Below are 23,967 nucleotides of genomic sequence, written 5' to 3' on the forward strand. Positions count from 1 at the left end.
AAAAGTCATTGACATAAATTATCTATTCTGTTACTAGCTTGAAATTACTGTAAGAACTCTAGTGATTAAAATAAATCTTCCATATTTCCATATAAGCTGGTTCCTCAATCAGCTCCTAGCAGCATTAGGAATAATACATGATGGAAAAATGAAGCTACGGCAGCTGAGACCCGTGCTACAAGCCAGACAACAACCCACAGGATACTCCAGCTACTCAGAAACAATTAGGACTTTGGAGCCAGAAAGTCATCCACTTACTGCCTTGACTCATAATAGCTACAGGACATATGAATTATCCATATCTATTCCACTTTACCAAGAAATAAAAACAAGATAAGACCAATTACAATATGCAAACCAAAATCTGTGGATACAATGGCAAGCTGCAAATATTTAAAACATTACAAAATTACCTGAGAATCCACACACATGCTCTGCCAGATAGGAAAAATTTACTGGAGAACACGGAAATGGTTCACTTTAGATGGGTGGCTCTCTACAGCATGAACACCTTATTTAAAAAGCATTGCCTGTAACCTGTTTTTCCTTCCACCACTGCCCAAGGGGAGCATTTTAAGCACTTATTCCAAGCCCGAAGCCAGAGGATTAGTTCCTTTGAGCAGGTCTGTATTTGGGATTCCTCTCCATGGGATCCAAAGAAAGTTTGCCTTGCTTTGCAAGTTGCCCGAACTTTCAGGTAATGCTCCATTTTGCTGAATGCAAACATGCAGAAATCCTCAAACCTCACATTATACTCCAGAGATTACCACGGGGCTGCTTGCCTTTTTTTATTTTTTCCTTTATGAATTGTAGCCAGCAGAAGCTGTGGATTTGATGTATTGCCGTCTATTTTTACACAAGCAGCAGCAGCGGCGGCAGCAGCAGTAGCAGTTCACACAGTCCTGCATAAACTCTATTCTCATGGTTCATCCTGTTGTCTCTGCTGTACAGTGGGATTTAACCATTTCTTGGACTACTCAGATTGACTGCAAACCCTGCTCTACGGGGCATTAGCTACAGCGTCAGTATTCCAATACCACAAGTAGCAGGGAAACGTCTCCTTCCAGAAATCTCTTTTAAAACCATCTAAAGCCAAACAACAGGGTATTCAACCCTGTGTGCGTGCTTCTATTCTGCAGCTGACAAACAAGGAAAAAACCTTCGACAGAGCACAGTGAAACCAGAAATTAAAATATGAAGCCATGAGTTAATTGTAACTTTTTTTAAAAAAAAAGAAATGTTAGCCTTATTCTAAATAAACATGGCATTTGTCCAACCAGGCCACTGAACGCCACTGGAAACGCCACTTCAGACACCGATTCATATCAGTATCTTAGAGCATAAATATTGCATATGACGGGAAAGTGAGCCAGAGGCACATGAAAATAGTTTCCAACTGCAGGAGATACTATACTGATGACAGGAGCTCAGCTTTGATTTGCTCAAGGCATCGCAGAGTAACCTTAAAATAGAAAACTTACTGGAGTTAAGATAAGATAGGGACTTGTTTGCAAAGTACGCTGCCTCGGCCGTCCTGCCGGTGCCCTGCCGAGCCCACGGCCCCCGCAAGCTGCCGGCACCCCACGGCCGTCCGCGCCGCGCACTCCTCACCTCGAGATCACTCCATACAGAGTCCTGGTTGCACATGTCCCACGCCATCCAGCTGCGGAGCGACGGCAGGAAAGCTGGCAAACTACAGTCCAGAGGTAGGCAGGCAGGCAGCAGACACTCATGCAGGCAACAAGACCCTCTCTGAGAGTGAACCGAAGGCACCTGTCTTACTACTGTTCCCCGTCACATGACAAAGCTATTAAAAAGTAGGCTGGGCTGTCACTCATCCAGCCTTCTGGAGCCGCTGCTCCAGCCCGTGACGTCAGCCAGGGGCAGACCCAGCCTGAAGTGAAGTAAATCTTTGCAAAACCCGCTCAGACCTCGGCGGCCGCGGCAACCCGCTGTGATTCAAAGCAGATTTCCACGCCACACCTCCGGAACGCTGCTCCTGCCGTAGCACAGCTCCTATCCCTCCCCATATTTTTTAATTTCTTAGCTTGCTTTCTTTGTCTTCCCCCCACACCCCAGCACACAATAGGCAGAGCTGCGCTTATAATAAAGAAAAAGTGAAATGACTCCCAGCCGAGCTACAGCCTGCGTGCTCTGAGTAGCCCCAGCACAACCTTTCCAGTGCCTGCACCGCTTTCCCGGCGCTGTTCTTTGGAGAGGCTATCCCAGAGTTTGGCAAAAGTTACACCTCCTCCCAACATTTTTTGCGCTCGGGGTTTTTGCACCTCCCCAAGTATTTTAGTTAGGCTAATGGTATCTCGTAGACAATTGCAACTCAAGTTAGTTTTTCCACCGTAAATGTATTGGCACCCCGCCCCGCCCCCCCACTCCCACCCACCCCAGCATTTCTCTGAAATGGACTCAGCATCTATAAAAAGCGTTCCTACAGTTATCTCACCTGCTCCGAGGGGGAAGCCTGATCCTGTTCCCAGGTGGATTACAGTACCTCTGAGCTGCTCTTTAATCACTTCTCTGTCTCAGCGCATTCCCCAAGAAACCATGGCTGTTACAAGGAACTGCCTCCGTCCTGCCCGGGACCGCCCTGACCCCCACCCGCCTCTATAATCTGCCTCAGGGCGCATTTCTGTACCCTTCTGGCCTGGACCCAGCGTTTGTTCATTAAAAATAAATAAATTTAAAAATCTCTTGTCGTGTGAAAAACCAGACACACTGTTAACAGACCTGTCTCCCCGTCAAAGCCTTTCCCAGACAATAGGGGCTGCTGCAAGTGCAACTGGTTTGTGATACCCCTTTGCACTGCATACGCAACAAACTCCATGTATCAAACTGAACTGCAAAATGTTGTCCACAACAGGGAATAAACCACCAAAAATAAAGGTCTTGTTTAACTACCCCACCTGCCTGCTTACTGTCTTAAGCTGCAGTTCTTTTAGTTATCTGGGTGCAAAAATTCTCGTGAAATGTAATTGCTGGTTCCCTTGTGCTGGGCTACCAGTCAAAGTTACAAAACTATAGCTTATCATCCTCCATGTCATGAAATATTCATTTTCATTGTTATTTGCAAACTTGAGTATTCTAAAGACTAAATGAATTCAATTATTATACCAGGCTATGGCAATTTTGCAGAGAGAAATAAAATAAATAAGAAGTACAATTCTTGAAATAGCCTTTTTCTCACAGACACTGGAACCTTCAGAAATGGTAGGAGGTCTCAGATATCTTCTTAGCTTATTTGTGTTTCCTTGTAATTCATTATTGCCAGTCCTGATAAAATGTACATTTTTCCAAGCTTGTGCTTCAGTTGCAAATCACATCACACTGTCATATTTTCACCAAGCACTGATGACAAAAATGGCATTGTTTTTACTTTACCTAATTAAAAAAACCACAGCAAAATACCGAATAACTACAGAAAGCCTTTCCTACAAATAATTAAATTAACGGTATTGCTTTGCCCTCATGACAAAAAAAACCTAATTTCCTTCCCAATTATATGCTGATTTAATGATAAAACTGCAGTAAATTATTAAGATCTGTGGCAAAGGTGAGTACCTCTACCCCTGAACAGTCAACTGTGAAATAATACTGGGTACCTGCGTGCCTGGAGTGGAGTCGGCTCTTATTAATTATTATCTGTGGATCCATGGTTGGTGGAATATTCTCCTTCAATACCTACTTATAATTGTGTTCATTGACTGTGCCGAATCCATCATCTGGTTTTTTTTGAAATTTCATTCACACCTTTTATAGAAATGTATTTACACTGGAACATTTCATATTGCTGTTTTGGATATTTTGACCTGCTCATGTTGTTTCTATTTTCTACACTTCCACTTCAATGCTTTCCCTTCAAATTAGCAAGTTAACTGATAAATATAAACTGTGACCTTAGTGGTGCTCTCACCATACAAGCTTTAGAGATTGAAGAACTTTTTTAGTGCACTATTGAGGGAGCAACCAACAGGTAATAATTGCAGAGCCCCCAGAGCTTTTCTACGGCCCTGTTTACATTATAGCTTGAACTTTGCTGGCAGTTCCAGTGTTACCTGGAAGAGATGCCAATCAAGTCTCCAACTACAAAAGACTGTGAGATTTCAACAAGGGTTCCCCATTGCTTGGGAAGATTTTTTTTTTTTTTAACTGAAGTGTCTAAGTAGAAGCCATAGTACAAATTTACCCACTAGGATCTTTCTTTCCCATGTTTTAATGTGGGTTTTGAGCCTAGTGCCCCAAGAAGGAGAAAAGCAAGGGAGACAGCTGCAGTGGTGATGTAGTTTGGAAACGACACAGCCTCCGCACATGCAAATGAAGCCTGTGAAACCCAGCCAGCACCTAAGCTGCTTCCTCAAAGGAAACCTTGTCTTCTGAACATTCCCTAGAAGCTTTAGCAATGCTCTTCCCTCTGTTTTGACAACACTAAAGAATTGCACAAACATCTTTTGTGGGGCAATAGCTAAGCACATACACACATGATATTTGGTTCCATAACAAACACATACAGAGAAAACCCTCCTTCAGCTGACAAAGTCTGCGGGTCCATTTGACACAATCTGCCCTGTTGAGATGTCCTTTACCAGGACACCTGTATCAGACCACCTCTTCAACTACTGCATTTCCCCTGTTTTCAGGTTAGTCTGTACCAGGTCTCAGCAATTCCCAAATGTTGCCTTTTCTTCTTTAAGGGCCATGATTCAAGAAAGTTCTGGTAAGCCTTCCAACAGCATTTGGGCACTAATTCCGAAATCCTGACATATTTCTAGCAGGACTGGAAGGTATGGCTGCCTGCAACAACAGGAAATAGACATGAAAGACCAAAGCCTTCAAGCCCTCTGTCCTTGACTTTTTCCTGGATTCAGCATTCATTTTATCTCTTTCTCCTCCCATCCACATTTTCTAGCTATGGTCAGGTTTTTATTCCCTGTAATTTTGGTCTCTTAAAGAAGCTACTGATTTTGGAGACCTTGTGATTTCGAAATTCAAAACTTAGCCCCTTCATTACGGCACTGAGGAAGAAATCTTTTCTTTCTTTGCCCCCAAGACTGTGATACTTGCTGATTTTTGGCAAAGTTTGCTACTTTTCCAGTGGAGTAAGGACAAGCAAACTTGTATATAAAAATAGTGAGGAAGTTTCAGCCCGATGAGGTTTGCAAATCAGTTCTCACATCGATTCAACCCTTTCTGCTAAACCCTCCAAGAGTGAATGGCTTTACAGCAAAAGATCAGCCAATGTTGTATATAAAATAGAAAACTGCACTCCAAAGGTGTGTTAGCGTGAATGGTGTTCTATATAAAGTATATGTACCCTATTAATTTTTTATTAAAAATCTTCCTTCTGTGCATCTTTACTCGTATTTTTTGCACAGTCCTGTATTTGTTCTCCAGTCCATTCTCTCTGTTCCACTTCTATCCTATTTGTTTACTCTTTTTTTTTCCCCTTCTCATCTTCTTTTCCTTATTTATCCAGTTCATACTACCCAGAATACACTCTCGATAGCATAAGCTGGTGAATCAAACTCCTTGAACTTCTGGGTTTATTGGTGCAGTAATTCTACAATGGACTAAAGCCATCTGCTCTCTCTAGTTTTGTTAGGGCAGTTATGATCTGAGATATTTTTTAACATAGAAACCCAGGACAGTGCTCTCTGGAAAACTCAAGAGATCAGGGCCAAGTTAATTCCTGGCCCAGCTCTGGGTCACAGGCTGCTGTCTGAGGAGCTGTATATTTGAGAGTCCAAAATAACTTTCTCTGAACAGCGATGCATTACTGACATTACTGACACCAGGCTGAATTTTGCCACATCTGCCTCCACAGACTGAGGGCTCAAAAAACCAGCACTGAATGCCAGGGGAAATCACTCACTTGTTCACGTGCAACTGGACCTGACTATGAGTATTTACTATTAGTGCAGATTACCTGATTATCAGTGTTAACCAGGCTGGGAGACACGCGACTCTTTGTAACTGAGTGCTTGTAATAAAACCTTCCAGGAGTGTTCAAGTAAAGCAGAAGGGTCACAGGTACCCATTACAAGCAATCTTCCTATAATCTTTCTTATACCTCCCTGAACATCACCTTCTTTATAAGCATGTTTCACTTACTCGTTATTAAAAACAAGAAAAACAAACCCACTCCAGCTGATTACATAAAAAATATATTTGTCACTTGTTTCCCTCCAACATTTGGAGCATATGTTCTCCAGAACCCTGCTTTGCTATGATTTGTAGGAAAATCCAGCTTGTCAGGCTTACTAAAAGGAATATGAGCAGTGTCTTTCACTTGGGTGTTACTATTTTATAGAAAGACTGATATGTAAAAGAGTATCTACCTTTAAATTTATGACCTCTATATGTTTGAGAAATGGAGCCATGTAAACACATCCGTTTCCTGGGGAGGCTGTGGTGCTGTCTGAGCACAGACACCCAGACAAGCCAAGGAGACAGACTCCAGTTTTGCACTGTCTTGCAGGTTGGCAGAGCAGGCAGGACCACATCAAAATCGCAGACCGTTGCAGATCTTCATCATCTCTCCTTTACTCACCTCACTGCTGATATTTCCTTGGAACAGAAGAAGTCATAAAGTTCTTATTATACTCTTATCCTTCCACACATTCAAGTCCCTGGGAAGAGACCAAAATCTGCTCATATCTGGTATTATCAGACCCAAGGAACCGGTTTCTGACATTCCTGTTCAGGGGCCTGGAACATCTGCCCTTACTCAGAAGTTGTGCCCTTCCTCTCCCACTCCCAGCCTTGCTGGGATGCTCACACTCCTTCCGGGGACAGGCAATTGTCCTCTCCAGCTTCAGCCACACAGGGCAGAACCTGGGGAAGCTTCAGGAACACACCTTGTATTTATAACACTCTGAAGCATTCTGAACACCCCACCCAGATCTTTCTCATTATCCCTACTACCATCCACCTTGCACCCTTTCCCCTGAGCACCTAGAGAAGTACCCTGGAGCTCTTGTTCCCTGACTTGTTCATAGTTAATGCCAATCTAGTTTTTACTGACTTTTTCTGAGAGGGATTTGAAGAGGATGATCCCCTGAACAACCACCATGGATACAGAAGATTCTCTGGTGCAACCATAAGCAACTTGGTGGGAACTACCAGCCTTCAAAGCTACCAGCCTTCACTGAGGTGGCCACCCAGCTGCCACATTGCATTTGGGGTTTGCTTTGCCATCTGGCCATTTAGTGACCCAGCCAGGGCCTCCCAGCCTGAAGGGGAGCTGTGATGCCCAGGCTGCCACAGCAGTGCAGGAGAGCACACACCCTACCACCAGATCCACGCGGAGGCTCGCAGTAGCTGGTGGAAGAAAAAAATCTATTATTTCCATAACATAGGGTATCTCCTCTATAAAATGCCTGGTAAGGCGACTGCAGTGGAGCGCACACAAGGCTGCAGCACAGCACTGGAGAGAACAGTAACCTTTAAATACTCTAAAATCAAATCTTGTTTTACACAAAACCGCTATGGTAAAGTCGATGTGAATGAAGCACCTTTGAGTGAAGGAACAGAGGGAAAGGCAGTGGACAGTTTTAGTGCCTCCTAGCAATTCTTTTTAATAAACTAGAGATGACAGACAGCCTTACCAACACATCTCTCATCTTCAAATATGACTTTCTTCAGACAGAGCTCAGTGGAACTGAGTCAGCCTTTTTTCTTGGGCCTAGCTCTTGGCATTTTTCATATTAAAACGAAGTATAATGTGGACATAATTCTGAACTGTAGTAATCTGATGGGGTTTTAGTAACATAGGCCACAGATTTGCTCTGCAACAATTTTAGGCAAACAAAATAAAATGAAGGTATCACACAAAAGACCTAGTGTTTGGGGTTTTTTAAAATACACTTATGGATCAAATTACGCTTTATAGAGTTATGTCTGCCTGTGGAAGAGTGCAAGCTTTTGCAGAAACTCCTGTCAGTGGGCAACATAGCTCCACTCATGCAGCAGCCAGCACTCACTGCTTGGCCTCTGAAGCTCCCAGACTGCAGCAAAGGTCCCCTTCCCCAGCTCCTCACAGCCCCTGCACCCTGTTTTCCTGAGTCAGCCAAGGACAAGACGAGATGGGATCACCTCATCATAACAGCCAACAGTGTCATGCAGACAAGGCTTCTGAAGGATCACCTTTGCCTGACCTCTTAACTAGTAGTTCCTGCCAGCCAAAATTGAGCCCTGGAGTTATTTTTAGGCAGAACCCTTCATGAATTGCAGTTAACTTGCAATATGCAAACTAGTGACTAGTGCTAGAGGAATCCCTATGGGTTTTGTGGTTCCACTCCCTGCTCAAAAGTCCAATTATTCATTTTTCTTGGAGCTGCAATATTAATCTAAAAAAGTTGCACAAATGGCAAGAGATGTCATCCTTCCTCCATCCCCAATTCAGATAACTGAAATAAAGGAAGATAAGCATTTAGCCCAGGGCTTATTAGCTATACAAAGTGCAGCTGTAAACCTTCGGAGGCTGACCTTCCTCCAGCGATGCTTTTGACAAAAAATTTGTCAGTACTTTCACCTCTGACTCCGGGCCAAACAAGCTAGTGCAGAGATGGAATGGGAGAACTAGCCACAGAAAGGTTTGGGTGAGTTACTATTTTATTTTCATTTTATTTTATTTTATTCTGTCCAAATCACTTGCCTCAATACCTGTATGAGAAAATGCACTAAAGTAGAAGAGGGGGTTAAAGTAGCTGGAAGGGGTGACTGCTCTAAATCCTTCAGAAAGGAATGGAAATCTTTAAATGGATTTAGGCAGGTTTTGAATCAGACCTTATCACAGAAGGTGGGACCAAGGCAGTTCAAAGCAGAAACTCCTCCACACATTTCCACCTTTTTTTTTTTTAAGTTTTCATACCATTCAGGCTTCCCCAGCTTTCCCCTGTGAATGCAACAGGGATATAGCACTGAGATTGCATCAGCTATCACCATTTTAGATATCTTTGTTCCCAAGAAATTTAGTATTTGCTGAACATCCTTTGCCCTGGGACACTGATTATTTATTATTTTGTAAGTGGGTACCAGGAAGATTCACGCTTCCTCCCCAAAAGAGCTTTGACTGTACTTTCATTACTTCCTGTCTATCAACAAATAAGGTAAGATTGCTACTTCTATGTTTGTCCCTAATGGATCTCTACCACAGTAAAATTCCTCAGCAATCTGGCTCAATTAAACGCTATTTGTTGTTTCTGCTCTTTTGAACTCCACACGTGGAAGTGCAAGTCAGGGCAATGCAGTTAACCAAAAGCATTGAAAGGACTGTGTAGGATTCACACTGAAACAGAGACTTCACCAGAGTGCACCTTTCCCTTTTGCCCATTGCAGGCTCCCCCTTCCTCTCTGAGAAACAAAGAACCAAGTAAAACCAGGAAACTGTTGGAATGGAAGATTATTTTAATTTGTGTTGCAAGTTGCTATGTAAAAAAAAACCCCTCTGAAAAAACAGCAAACCAACCCCAAAGAGCACTTCATCATAATATTATTACCAATTTATTAAACCGAGATTGCATAGACTGGAGAAATGAGTGTGACGCATCCCGGGGGGTTTTCTGGAGGTAGACCTCCAGTTGTTTCATTCTCACATGCACTCCTGTTTACAAAGACATGGAAAAATATTTGCACTTCAGTTCAATGCAACACAATTTTACATTGTTTGCAGGTTTTCTTTAAGGAATGGTAGGAGCATTCATAGCATGCTGGAGATGTACACTATGGGGAGGTAGGGCTACCATCTTCCAGGGAGACTGGGGGAAAACACATGGTGATTGTTAATTTATATCCTGGACAATGTAATAAATCGAAGCATCGCTGACAATTCCTGCCCAGTAAACATGCTCAATTTCATCTCCCGTAAAAAGGCGAGCAGGCACTAAATAGCAGCACATTTTGATTTTCATTTAGCCACTTTAATGATAGGTGATGTTAGTGGAAAAGATCATTTATCTTCAGATTTATTTTATATGAGATAAAAGGCCTTGCCAATTTTTTAAAATTCATTTACACAAGTGAATAAATTTTCCCAAACAATAAGTAGGAAAGTCATATTTCTTTAACTTTGCTAAAATCTGAAAATGCTGATCTTGGAGTGAAATGGACAGCACCGGCATTTTAATTAAGAACATAAAGACTCCTCTTCTAAATAAGAAGCACAGCTATACTTCAGAAAAAAGTATCTCTGATTCAGAGGACAATCTTTTTTAATGCATTTTGTCAAAAAATCTCTGATAAATCAGGAGAGACACGTGCAATTTTTATGTCCCCTTCATTTTTAGATCAGTTCCAGTGTGAAGGCTATCTAAAAATAGACAGAACCTAACCTTTCAAATATCTATACTGCTGCATACCACGAACGCAAGCTTTCAGTGCCTCTCATGGCTTTCAAGAGCCTTGTGCTGTGCCTGTCTTCTCCTCTAGCACATTATCTCATGTTGCCTACTGCACCCAGGCACGAGACAAGCTGCAAGTTGCAATGTGCAGTACACTGCACTATGTGATACGTGTCCTTTTGAGACACGCAAGCAGAAGGATCATGAAAACGAGTCTTTCCTTTTGGCTATTTGATTTTTTGCCACTTAAAGGACACCGGCAACATTGAACTTAGTAAGTGGGGATGTGAAAACAAAGCTGAGCTGGCTGCCCCAGCAGCTCTGTTCAGAAAGCACAGGCTGTCTGGTTTGCAGCACACCACTCTTAAAAATATGAAGGGGAACAATAAGCTCTTTTATTGTTTTCTACAGTGCTTGCAGACACAGTTCTACCCATCTTAAGAAGAGACTTTGCAACAGTGCACTGAACTGAGTGACGGGTGTAGAATTACAAGACAGAAGAATACGCGCTAACTATTTCTTTGCATTACACTTTCAAAACTGTGATTCTGCTTGGCCTTAACGGTATAGGTCAAATTCATCCCAAGCACAATCCTGGCAATTTCAGGTCAGTGGTACCTGAAAAATCAATAGCATTTAAGTTGATGAAGTTACAACAAGGGAGATTTTGGCCCAGGCTGTAAAAATACTTACTTTTATTGTATATATTCTTCACTCGGTATTATGCTATATTTCATTGTTCTCTAATGCTAAACACTCTACTTAGCAGGTCCTAAAGCCACACCAGGAGCTGGAACAGGAAAAATCTGTAGTAAAATCAGGTTGTGGGGCTGCCCTGGAGGCTTTGAGTGACTGTGAATTTTGCTTACACGAAATAGAAAATCACCCTTGTACCAGTTGTTAGCTAGCTACTCCTAACAGGAACGAGCTTGTAAGGACTTGCTTCTCTTTGTTTACTGTCATGCTCTGCTCTGACGGAGTCAGAAGTTTGTCAAGGCATTTTACTCTGTCAAAAAATGAATAAAATAACTTACACTGATAAAATAATGAAACAAAGCAGCATCAGACTAAATGAATTCCTTCAAAGAATTTTGGATGGTAAATGTCTTACCTACTGACAGGAAGGCAAGGATAGCAAACAAAGGCATAGGAATAAAAGCTATTCAATAAAATATCGATTTCATTATCACCACCTATTCAACTTAATTTTCTTGGCATCCATATCCCTAATGCAGGTTTGTGATAGATCGTACAATCACTTTTTAATTAAGCCCTACTGTGCCTTGTATTAAGAACAAGACAGTATACATTATGGCACAATATATCTACCAAAATATTTAATGCTTATCCTTTTCATTTTGGTATTTAAAAGTTGTTCTCTTAGGAGGTGGTATCAGTATTTAACAACATTCTTGACAGTAAGTATAAAAACAAAAAGCTTCATACTTAATCTAGCCATGTCAAAACTGAAACTCCTTAAAATAATTGCTTTCTGAATATATGGTATTTCTATTGCATTATTTTATTAACACTCAGCTTTCAACATCTTAAGATGCAAAACTTGTTCCTTCTCCTACATACTGATGAGATAGGAAGTGGCGCAAGGATAGAAAACTCTCATTTGGCCAGTTGAATGGTACATGAAACAGATGTTATCATGTTACAAGAGATATTTAATGAGAAGCTGTAGAAGACTGGCAGCTTCCTGGGTTGGTAGTATTTTCTTTGTGTCTCTTTTGGTGTATTGCAGGTCTGCTGCTTGCGATGGGGCAGATCCTCTACAAGAACAACACTCTTCTTTGCTGGAGTACTGGCACTTTTCAGAGGGCAACATTCACTGTAATTACTAAAATGTACCCACCTTTGTCCAAGTAAGAAAAGGCTGTTGTTGCATGTGTAATGTGGTTTTAGTTTTTAATGCCAGAAATGAATCAGTAAACATAGTTACATTATGGTATGCTGTTTCTTATTCTGTACCCATAGTAACCAAATTAATCTCAAGGCACTGCTGGCATTAATTCAATCTGAAGCTCATACTTTGGATTTCACATTGGTGTCTTCATCCTATTCTTCTTCTCAACTAATAAAATGTTAATATATGGCAATATATTTATTTCTGGTTCAGTTCAAGTTGAGGTGTGCAGTACTTTGCAGAAACCTAATTAATATCAATCATACATTAGAACACTCTGTTTAGTATACAAATAGCTAGCACATGAGGATGAAACAGAGGACCCAAGAATTCATTTCTAGCTGTAACTTCTCTGTCTGTAGGATAGGGAAGGCCAGTTTTCCCTTACCCTTCAATCTCCATTAAAAAAAAAAATCCGTAACATAGAGCGAAGAGCTACACTAAATAAATCACAAATTATAAAAAAACTAACAAGAGTAAGGAGACCTTGGAAGATGAGATACTGACATCTCCCCCTGTACCACTATGAGTTTGGTGCACGCTAGCAATGAACTAGTTCCCACAGTGATCCAGAAGTATTGTCTTCAGCAACACCCACTGATAAGAGTTTTTCTGCTGGAACAGCCTTCAGGCAAAAAAGCCCATCCAGCTGACAGCGAAAAACCATCTCCACATCCCGGGAATTGTACCTGAACTGCTCAGGAGACATAAGCAGCTCAACACCTGTGATGTTGACTAGATCTACTCTAGACCTCAGCAAAAAGAACTCCAGTTCTTTTGTCAGAACTTAATTTGGGCAATCTGATACCCCAGGCACACTACTATCCCCAAATCTGCTCTACTTCCCATAGTTAGGTTTTGCAGCAACAGTTCACATTTCCTGGAGCTCTTTTTACCTAGCTGTCCCCAGTCCCATGGATTTCCAGGAGCACTGCTGTCCCCAAGTATTTTGGTGCTTTCAAAATGCTCAACTAAGAGAAATTACTGCACTCAATCCCAGCTTGATCCAACCACTGACAGAGCAACAGGGCCAACTTATTCACCACATACAACAAGGAGTCCCATCAAAAGGGTGAGCTGATATGAAGAGCTAAGGCAATACTTACGGAAAAGCAGAGGGAGTGTAGGTGATCTGTGGCTCACCAGGTGAAGATCCCCACTCTGAAAAGAATCACCATCATGCCAGTACCGCTCTGCATGGAAGCTCAGGCCTCAACTTGTATGTGGGTCACAGACCTGCAGCAAAGCTTGTATTTGGCTTTAAAAGACCCCATCTGCTGGCAAAAGCCACAGGGTGTTTGAGCAAGCCCACAAACAGGTTGCATGGGCAGCCCCATGCCCACCACCGCAGGACACAGAAGACTCAGTGGGTCTTCTCCATCAGGCACATCACTCAAAGCTGTATGAAGAGAAGCTCAAGCCCAGCCTTTGCAAAAGCACCCACCTCAAACAAAACTCCACACCACAAGACTGCATCAAACAGCTGGAGTTCACAGAGCTCCCCCTGATCATTTCAGTTTTTTGCCTCGGTAACTGAGCAGCAAAACCCTCAGGAGGGCCCTGGTGCGCCCCTGGGTACTCCCATAGGGCTCCCACTGGCCCTGAGCCCTGCCTGCATACTGCATCCAAGGGTACAATACAGTCCTTCAATTTTACCAACTGCTACAGAGTAAGAATTCCTAGAATGGCTCAAACACATACCAGTTCAAATATGGGTACTTTCAGACTTCTTTTTTATTCCAAATTATGTGCTTTGCCAGCTTCAAAAAAACAGATGGAAAATACGTCCCTAAATGTGCACCCTTGTGATCATTCCAAAAGGAAAGCAGCACCAAGTAGCTTAAAACGTTTGCTAGAAAAACTCTTTTCCATATCATGCAAATAGCAGACAAAAATAACTGCTAGGCAATTGATATACATACAAATATTGGTTATTTTAAACAGTAATTTGTTATTGAGGACATCTCACTGAAATATTGTAATATTCAATTTCCTCTGCATTTGCATGGAAAAGGAGCCAGAGAGCGCATGATCATTCATTTAACTATTACATAAATACGTCTATCATAAGATCACACGGTTTTCAAGCCAGAGTTCAAATACATGTTTAATGCATGAGACTATGATGAAGAAACTTGTGAACTCACAGGTCTCATAGCACAATCTCAATCAGATACAAGCTTGGTGTAAATATGTACAGTATCGTGTGCTTTCCAATAGCACCATGTCTCCAGGCAGCAGTCTGACATCAGCAAAGGAGACAGGTGGTTCCCTTTCCAGCCCTAGAGGGGTGAAAAAAAGGAGTTAAGACACTGTGTAAATACAGCAATATTTTTTCCTTGGTGTTTTGATAGTTTTCAACCCTTAATGAAACTTCAGTGCATGAACAATTCTCATAACATCTTTGCTACAAATCAGTGAGTGGATGTCATGTCCTAAGATATTTATAACCTTAAAGGTAGTGGTAAGTGATACTGTTTGGCAGCCTTGGTTTAGAAGTGCTGAAGTTATTTGCCTTTTGGTTTCGTAAGAAAGGAGCTCCAAAAAGCCACAAAAACCCAGTTTCCTTGCTCTAAATGTATCCCTTCCCTATAACAGATCACTGTTACTAATAACGCCTGTAAGAATGACAAACAACAGTCAATCACAGGCACAGAGCAGGTCACAACTGCTTTTAGCTAGCTCAACTTTGTAAACTCTAACAGTGTGAGATATGCTAAACCCTGCACAATGCACAGTAGTTTGATTTTGAATCTCACATTACAGGAGTTCACACATATGCTAACCTGCATATAGAATAACCCAATTCGGCCTTTCTTTCCTATCTGTACATAAATAGATACTTTTTTTTTTTTTTTAACACAGTGACAGCCACTGCCTCTTAAACCATTTTCTTTTGTTGCATTTCCTTAGAAACACAAATCTTGTTCCTTGGCAGCAATTGCTGTAAGTGCTGTACCACATGCCCAAACTAGTTCTCACTCACAGCTTTAATTCACAGTAAGTGGCACGAAAGGAGGTCAACACTTCTCAGAAACCACTTTCAGTTCTTTTCTGCTTCAGTATCTATTCTATAAAGCCATCCGCCCTAACAGAAAGAAAGTTGTTTCTTATATTGTGTCCCTTGCTTTTTTTATTATTGTCATCTTTATGGAATGGGCTGCAGAATATATCTGATGGAATAAAAGAAGATTATTCCTGAAACCACATTCCTTGTCTCCCTTTTGCAAGATCTTAAAAATATAAGTAAAAAGAAAATAAAAATTAATACTTTCCACAACAAAAACAGAATGGCCCTTTCTTTTTCCATGCAGAAAGGCTTTATATAAATGGCATCTTTGCAACTCAATGACTGTGTCTTACTTTCTGTTCAATTTACTTGCTTACAGAATGATTATTTTTTTTATCAATCCAACCAAGACATCATGGAGGCTGAAAATCAAACAGCCTTCTTTTTGCCATGATGCATCACTGGCAAGAGGAATGGCCTTGCTGACAATATTTTGCTGTCACATTTGCCTCTACAGCTTCACTGCCTTCTCTTTGATCAATGAAAACAGACTTTGACCTCATCTATTTCATTTCAGACCATATTCTGCCCTGAGGCACACAAGTACAACCTATCATAGTTATAGTGGCAATTGGGGCAGAATTTGTTCCTTTCCTGACAATTCAATATGTGATTCATGAACCAGAATTGAATCCAGTTCTCCTTTCCTAGAGCTCCTCTGGTTTTTTGGCATTAGCATCCGTAAAAAAAGCAGCAAAGATTAATTTATGTTGGTCATATCAGCAGAACTGGCTGGGTAGTCAATAATCAGACTGCTCAGCAAGATGCTACCTGACCAAAAGCTAGTTACTGTATTTTATTTACACAGCTTATTCTGTAGTCTGCTTGCTTGCTTGCTTCACTTCTCGCTCCATTGTTTAACTAAAGGGGTCATAAGACCTGGAAAAACACCTCCTAGTCTTGAACATTTCTATTTGGCTTAATGAAGCAAACCTAAAAAAAGATAATCCTCTCCACAACCATAACCTTAAAATACACACCCGTGCCACTAGATGTGGAATACACGGTGTGTTCACAGGGTATGCAGTTGCCGGCAATAACTGGATGATCAAGTTTCTCATTAATCCCCAACACAATGGACCACTTTTGAAAATACAGGCTCCATTTATATTCACACATGACTCTATGTGCCAACACCTGCATGCATTCTTTCATACAACTCACGGTACAGCTGAGGCAAGCACATTTCAGCACACACTGTCTCACATGGACACACAGCAATGCCATCTGAGATGTGCAGCACTCCAGCAGACCTATGCTGTGGGACACTCTCTCTGCACCACCTACAGAAGTAGGAGAGTCTTTTCAAGACCACGCTGGGAGTGCTGGCACTCCAGAGCCAATACCAGGAGCTCTTTTTGAACCCTGGAAGTCCCTAGTGTCTCAATGTCTCACTCAGAATGACAGGCACTGCATGCGTAGATTGTATTGTGATTTTCTGAAGGACTCAGCTCTCAAGCAGAGGCAAGGTTGACATCACTTTGAAAACCACCTCCAAGATATCTAATGAATTGCATACAGGAGCCTAATCTATAGTAAATTTGATGTACAGTAAAAATAAACTCCTTAATATAACAAAAGCACTAATCAACACATTGCATATTAGGCCTGCAAAGCGACAATTATCTGATGAAGAGGAGTAATACTAGATAGTTCCAGTTTCGTCAGTTATTTAACTATTTATGTCAATGGAAATCAAGGAAAACAATGCCTATGGAACCACACATGAAAACACACATGAAGGATTTCAGCCAACATTTCAGTTCAGATTTGAATGTAAGGAGAAAAAAAACTATTCAACAATAAAACACCAGAAATACAGCTCAGGACCTCTGAGTCCTGCTGCATACTGCTATTGTACTGGTTATGAGGAAACAATTTTTGGAAGCAAATTATTTTCATTTCCCTTACCATTTAAGAAAAACACATTCAAAGCAAAACAGAGAGCCTGATCCTGCCCTTCTGCAACCCCATCAACAGCAGCCTTACCACAAACTCCAGTGAAGCAGGATTTATCCTTTCCCATGGGTCATGCTCTGAGTCCTTAATTCAACACCTTATTCATCAACTTGTTCCGTGAGATTAGCTGTGGTTTCAAGTGTTATTCATTCAAAGCAATGGGTCTACAAACACCCTCTTTCTCTGTATTGCCAGACTGAAGAAGATATGAACAATTTGGGGAGCATTACCAAAGGCTCAGAGAGAAACTCAGTATCTTCTGTGGGGTTTTCTTTGAAGTGAGAGAGCTTTCTGAGTTTGAAAATCAGCCTTGTAATGAAATAAATGGAACTCCCTTTTCTTCCTTTTTATTTTAGGTAACATGACCTGAAAAAGGATTTGCAAATACACTGGGAGAGGAGAGAGCACTCTTGTGTTTATTGGATTTTTGTTTATTTTCTGCAGTTATTTCAGAGTTTCTCAAAATTTTCAAACATCTGTCAATCTTATAAGGTTCATCTTTTCCAACTGCAATGTATCTAGCTTAATTTTCTTTTATTTCTTAGTATATTTATTACACTTACTAATTACTATCTGAATGCCCACACAGTGCTTTAAATGGGGCTGCAAATATCCCCTGGATCTCCATCAGGAAAAAAAGGGAAAATAAAACCCAGCACAATGTTTTGATCTACTTTCCGTTTTGTAAAACTGCAGGAAAGCTTGTGCCTTAAGGGCCGAGCCCTGCTCCTTCGGCAGGGAAGCAGACTGAGAGGGGTCTGTGTGCCGCACTGGAGTCACGCTTGGAGGCAGAGCACAGGAGCTACGAGCCTGCCAGAAGTGCTGATTCACTGCAGCCACTGAAGAGGTTGCTTAGTATGCTTAGTAGCTAAGCTGGGGGGGGGGGGGATGGCACAGAGCAGGGGGGCATCTTCATTGGTACAAATAAATAAACAGGAAGAAATGCCAAAGTTGTTGCAGAGACTGGATTCCCTGAGATCTCTGCCTAATACATGCGTGTTAGTTCATTTATGGGAACAAAACCTGTTAATACAACTCCAGCCATAGGGGGAAAAAAATACTTGCAAATGCACAGAAGTCATGTAAATCAGAACTGCTGCTCTATTTTACAAGAAAATTTCTCCGTTAATTAATTTCATGACTTAGAGCAAATGAGCATGGTTGGAAACAGGGGACCCTGCTGATATCAATCTCACAGCATAGGATACTTTCGTTTCTCTCTCTCAGATATATAGCAGATGTACTCCCTGGCTCAAATCCAGGTGTGGACTAGGTACTGCTGTGGCTAAAACACCACCTTCTAACCTGGTTAAGTCTACTAGTAACTTTTTCTGGTTTGGAGTTAGAAAATACCCCATAAACCCCCCAGGATTTTACAATCCAAATTCTCAGAGTTGTCACATTTATAATTAGAACGATCTGATACGACTGGCATTAGTGTGAGGTAGGAACATATCACAGAGGGCCAAGCAGACAAACTAAAATATTTCTCACTGTTAAAAAGGGAATTCTTCCAAGTAGAAATGTCAGTTGAGTCACAAGGGCTCTGTGCAAAAGTAGCACCTCTTCGTCCTCATACCTACTCTTAGAAAGTCCTGTGCTGCTGCCTAACTTAGCCCAACAGACCACACCACCTACAAAAGCCTGACAACAGCTCTGGCTCCCTGTGCTAAATCCCGATCTTCCTTCAAGTAGAAAATTACTTTCCTGTAAGTGCAGGTTTTTTCAGAGCTACCTGTAACACCCCCAAACCATACACAAAGACAGCATCTCTGCTGATACTGCACGTAAGAAGATATGCCTCCACACTGAAAAAAATGTTTGATCAAACAGTTTGTCACAGTATTCCTGGATGCAGAACTTGTTTCAAGAGCAACCTTTCTTTGTGCTGATGAAAGTGCTTTTCAAGTTGTTTACCCCCATACTGGAAAAGGAGAAAAAGGAAGTAGGAAAGAAAGGGAAGAATGGAGGGAAGGAGGAAAGGATGGAGGGTAGACTATTGTAGTTACTGAATCAGCAAACAAGCCAGCAACAGACAAAATGAGAACAGCTGTAAGGAACCTGGCAGCACCAGCATGTTGAGTGAAACAATAAAAAGGAGCCTGGAAGACAAGAGAAACCTGGATGCAGATACTGACTTTTTCTTTTTTTTTCCTGGAAGAGGATTTATGATGCCAGATTCCGGTTGACTCTAATACCCACACCTGGATAAATACAAATGAAATTAATTTTACAGCTGCAATCTTTCCACATTTTGAACATGGTGATTTGCGGAAAGAAACCCTATCACGGGTGTCAAAAAGGAACATAAAACATAACATGCAATATTTTTTGAAAGACATCAATTGTAATTATATGAAACCTAACAAAGTGCTCCACGGAGAGGTGGATGGAGTCGCACAGCAGAGTGCCTGGCCCGTGGTGCAGATGGCAAAGCTCAATCCAGGCAAATACAGTGGGAAGGCCACAGGAGCTCACATGTATCAAATAATAACAGCAATGTGTCTCTTCCTTCTGCCATCCGGTCACTGAAATCAGTGTGAAAGCAGCATGGAGATGAAAATGCTATGGTCAGGTATTAGCTTAGAACTTCCTACATGACCTGAGATTACAGCCATCATGTCTCATCCCTCTTACTTCCACATGACAACCCTCATCTCTCATATCCTAAACTAAGTCACTGGTCTCAAAAGTTTTACTAGCACAGTATGGCCAGTCTTCATTCTAATGTATTTAATTTTTCTTGAAAATCAGTAGTAACTGATCTGTAACACAGACTTGGTATTAAAACACACCACTGATGTGTGAAGATATGGTGATACTCCTCAAAAAAATATGAAAAATGTCAGAATACTATGTCTGAGAAACAAGGTGTGATACTTATTTCAGAATTAGGGCAGGAGTTTATCTGCTCACAGTCTTTGCTCTCTTTACCCCATGACCAGACTGGCAAATTTTGCTATTTCAGTGCTTGAGAGAATGAAAAATGGTGCTGTCCTTTAGTCTCTGTACCACACCTACAAAATACTTCTCCAGGAGTGTATTTTTTTCCTTGTTGGTTTCTGCTGATGAGGATTATATTATTAATGTATTTTGCTCACCTTCCCGCAGCCAGGCATTCCCACAACAGGAGTGGAGACCTGCAAACTGGTCACATTTGTAACAAAAAAGCATCAGGTCCTTTACAACACAAAAGCCACAATTTCATAAAATGGGTCAGTGCTGAAGAAAAGTCTCTTTTCTGGGAATTAAAATAGGCTATTTGCTTTCTGGTATTTCACCTGCCTCCCATATTATCACAAGCATGACAAATTAATGGCTATAACTATATTATAGCACCACTATGCTCTACACTGGCATGAACGCTCGAAAGGATATTGCCCCTGTGAGAAGGCAAACTACTACACCAGCTTTCCTGTATAAACTAGGGGTAAACAGATGTCTTTCAAGCTATGAAGAATGACAACCCATTTTTACAAATACAGTGAAGAAAACTTTTTGTAAGGCTTGCTTTTTTTCTTTTGGTTTTCAGTATTAACACTTTGGGCACCCGATATTAATCTCTCCCAAATTTCTCAGCTCTTGTGTAGAAAGCATAGTGCAGTCCTACAGCTGCGGCATTTCGAAGTCTGCACAACATGCTGTACATGCCATTGCTTGACATTTTATTGACAACAAAGGCCCACAGCACAGCAGCGCTTTTAGAGATGGGATTAACATAATGAACTCCATCTTCATGGCTTTTTCATGGCATTTCTTTATAAGAAAGAATGGAAAAAGACCCAAACCAGAAAAAAACACTTTTTTCCAGTCTTTTAGGACACAGTCCCCTCTGAAATAATTGTACAATCCTAAAGGACAAGAAAGTCTGCAAGTAAAGGAGCACATCTGTACTTGTAAGGAGAATATAACTGCAGAAAAACTAGGGTGAAAAAAAGATACTGACCTTTCTATAGGTCAAGAAGAGCTCAAGTGTGGGGCCTGCACTAGTACAGCATTATAGCTGATAGAGTAAGCTCCATCATGAGATGGTAACATGAACAACACTGAGGCTTCCACACAGGACCTTCTACTGCGCAGGGACAGGCTGAAAAGGTCTTGCAGCAAAGCAAAACACCGAGGTTTCAAAACTCCTAAAAATGCATGTACAAAACCCAGCAGATACTGCTTATTTCAGTCCCAAGTCAAATGGTCCTCATGCATGAGTAGCCACAGGCAAACACTGAACCCAGCCTAGGTTTGCCAGATGTCTACCCCATATTTGCAAGACGGCCCTAAATGCAGGAAAGAGAGTAGCACCCTGAGCAGGAATCAGCAATTTTGTCTGCAAAGCTCTGATCTTCCCCTCTTAAAGCTTCAAGAAAACTCTTCAATGAAAAAGTGTTTGGCAGAGTTTCCATCTGTTCTTGGCTGGACTCACTAGCCAAGTCTGAAGCACACAGAGCTTTGCTTTATTTTTTTTCCTGGTACATAAGAAACTCTACAATATTACCGTTTTTTACAGAACGAAGCAGAGCAATCACACAGCCATCAGTCCAGCCTAACAGTAGTTGCTAAAAATGAATTTAGACAATTAGGAATTATGGGTTTTGATTTTTGCAAATTTTCTTTCTTTCTTTCTTTTTGGTCTGTCCTTTTCTGAAGTCCTGTATCCAAGCCCTCCTGTCTGTAGCCTTCTACAAACACTTAAAAAAACTACCTAAGTATCTACATGAGTAACTTATTCAGAACCTTTTCTGGGCAACAACAAAAGGACATGGCAATTTGGTATGACCTCAAACAACAATTTAATCAAATTAATGTTGCAAAGGTGCCTTAGTAAGAGATCAAAGAAAAAAATCACAATAGTCACCAATTGCAGTAATAACCTGTCTGCAACTGAATTCTTGGCTTTAAGCTACCACATTATATCCACTTAGAAATTCAAAGCTGCAACCTCAACATGTGAACTCCTTGCAAAAATGGGGCAAATTTCTTTGGTCACTGTGAAAGTAAAGGGTATTCAGCATCTGTCCTAGAAGTTCTGTCAACTTGCAGAATCATAACTCAATTTCTCTAGGAAGTTCTGAGATGCTTTCTGAAAACCAAACCTCCCCCCAAGTTCACAACCTTTGTTTAAGGAAGACAAGTAATCTACATTGTGAAAAGAGGCTGTGCTCATTTTCCTGACGTACTTTTCTGTGACCTGAACCCTCAGTTATATAAGAGTAGGAAGCATGGACAATTCATTCTTAATGCTAGCTCAGTCCTGGCCTCTCCTGGGCACTGGCTGAAAATAATACTAAACCATGCTGAATCATTTACAGTAGCTTTATGATGTGGATTATCATTCAGCAAGGACTGACCTGACCCCATCACACTCATTTCATGCAGCAACACAGACTGGACTCCAGGATCTAACAAATGCCACCCACACTGGCACCAAAACAAGTCATGCATTCATGCAGAAGGCTCACTCTAGAATAAAGTTGCTTTAAATTTATCCTTGTACTAAGCCTTCAGTAATTGTCATATCCGTGCCTCTTCTGTCAGCATAGACAGTGCTTTAAAACTGTAAGCTGCCCAGACATATATGCAGTTTTTTATTTCAAGCAGCTTCCCCACTCTTACTTTCAGAAGGGTACTAGCCATTATGACAAAATATTTTGTTAATCAATGCTTCCAGCAGTTACACAGATTTCTAATGCCTCTCCTAAAATAATGGTCCTTTATCCTGCTTCTTCCTCCAGACAGAGATTCTGGTCACAAGGCATGGGAACAATTTACCTCCTCTTGGACACACGAGATACTGTGCTACAGTGCAATGCAAAAATGTGAGCTCCTCAGTCATGCAGGACCTGGTCATATGGCTGCCCACTGAATTCCTGCTCTTTCCACCATCATAAAAGGGAGTACAAGATGCTGTTGCCATTTATATTCCACTGATTACACAAGCTATTTTCATGGCAGGACTCTGCTACTGCATTCCATCTCACAGGCTGAACAGATTGAGCTTTTTTAGTGGATTCTATTAAAATAGATGTTCGTTCTGATAGGACAAATTCATCAGGTAGGGAGCTTTTACAATGAGTCATTTTAAGGTAATCTTTGTACACATCCTTTTCAAATAGCCTGAACTCTTTGAATGATAAAAGTGCACAAAAACAATAGTGGCTGTGAGTGGAGAAGAAACATTTTAAAAGCTGGGTTTGTTAAATGTTAACCCAGAAAACAAAACCCTGTCTGATTTTAGATTGGATCTTTCTGTGTGTATTCCCATCCCTACTGATTTCTTTCTACTTTTAAACTAAGGGAGACAAAGATTTTAATTGCAGGACACTTTCACTTTTACTCATGAACTGTCATTATCAATACTTTATGTTTTCTAGTGAACTCCTACACTAAATAAAAAGAGAATATAAGAATAAATCTTTTAAAAGGAATCAATTTGCTGCACATCAATCCCTGCAGGCCATGTGCTCATAAGTCAATAGTTTAAAATGAAAACATCTGATCAAGGTAATACACCTGTTAAAGGAGCATAAAATTCCAAACCCAGTGGTAAAATATAAAGATTATGAAGCCTCTTAAAGGAGCCATCAAAGTAAACTATTACACAGATACATCTGCTTCATACCAGCACCCGTTCCATCAGTGCCACTCACGATAAATGAGCATTAGGACAAACATTTCATACA

The 23,967-nt window shown here is 41.1% G+C and overlaps 1 protein-coding gene across 4 annotated transcripts in view; it reads right to left on the bottom strand.

The window, feature by feature from the left end:
• PPARGC1A (PPARG coactivator 1 alpha) overlaps window positions 1–23,967 on the bottom strand; it is a 372,179-nt gene that overhangs the window by 69,599 nt on the left and 278,613 nt on the right. The window contains exon 1 of one of the 4 annotated variants that reach the window (XM_032109381.1): window positions 14,409–14,534. The exons of 2 other annotated variants lie outside the window; for them this stretch is intronic. In XM_032109381.1, the coding sequence (XP_031965272.1) occupies window positions 14,409–14,417 (9 nt within the window). In that variant the 5' untranslated portion in view covers window positions 14,418–14,534. Of the gene's footprint in view, window positions 1–1,611; window positions 1,937–14,408; window positions 14,535–23,967 lie in introns of those variants that run through there. One more of the 4 variants, XM_032109378.1, reaches the window with a different exon arrangement.

Source organism: Corvus moneduloides, chromosome 5 (genome assembly GCF_009650955.1).
Source record: "Corvus moneduloides isolate bCorMon1 chromosome 5, bCorMon1.pri, whole genome shotgun sequence".
Lineage (NCBI taxonomy): Eukaryota > Metazoa > Chordata > Aves > Passeriformes > Corvidae > Corvus > Corvus moneduloides.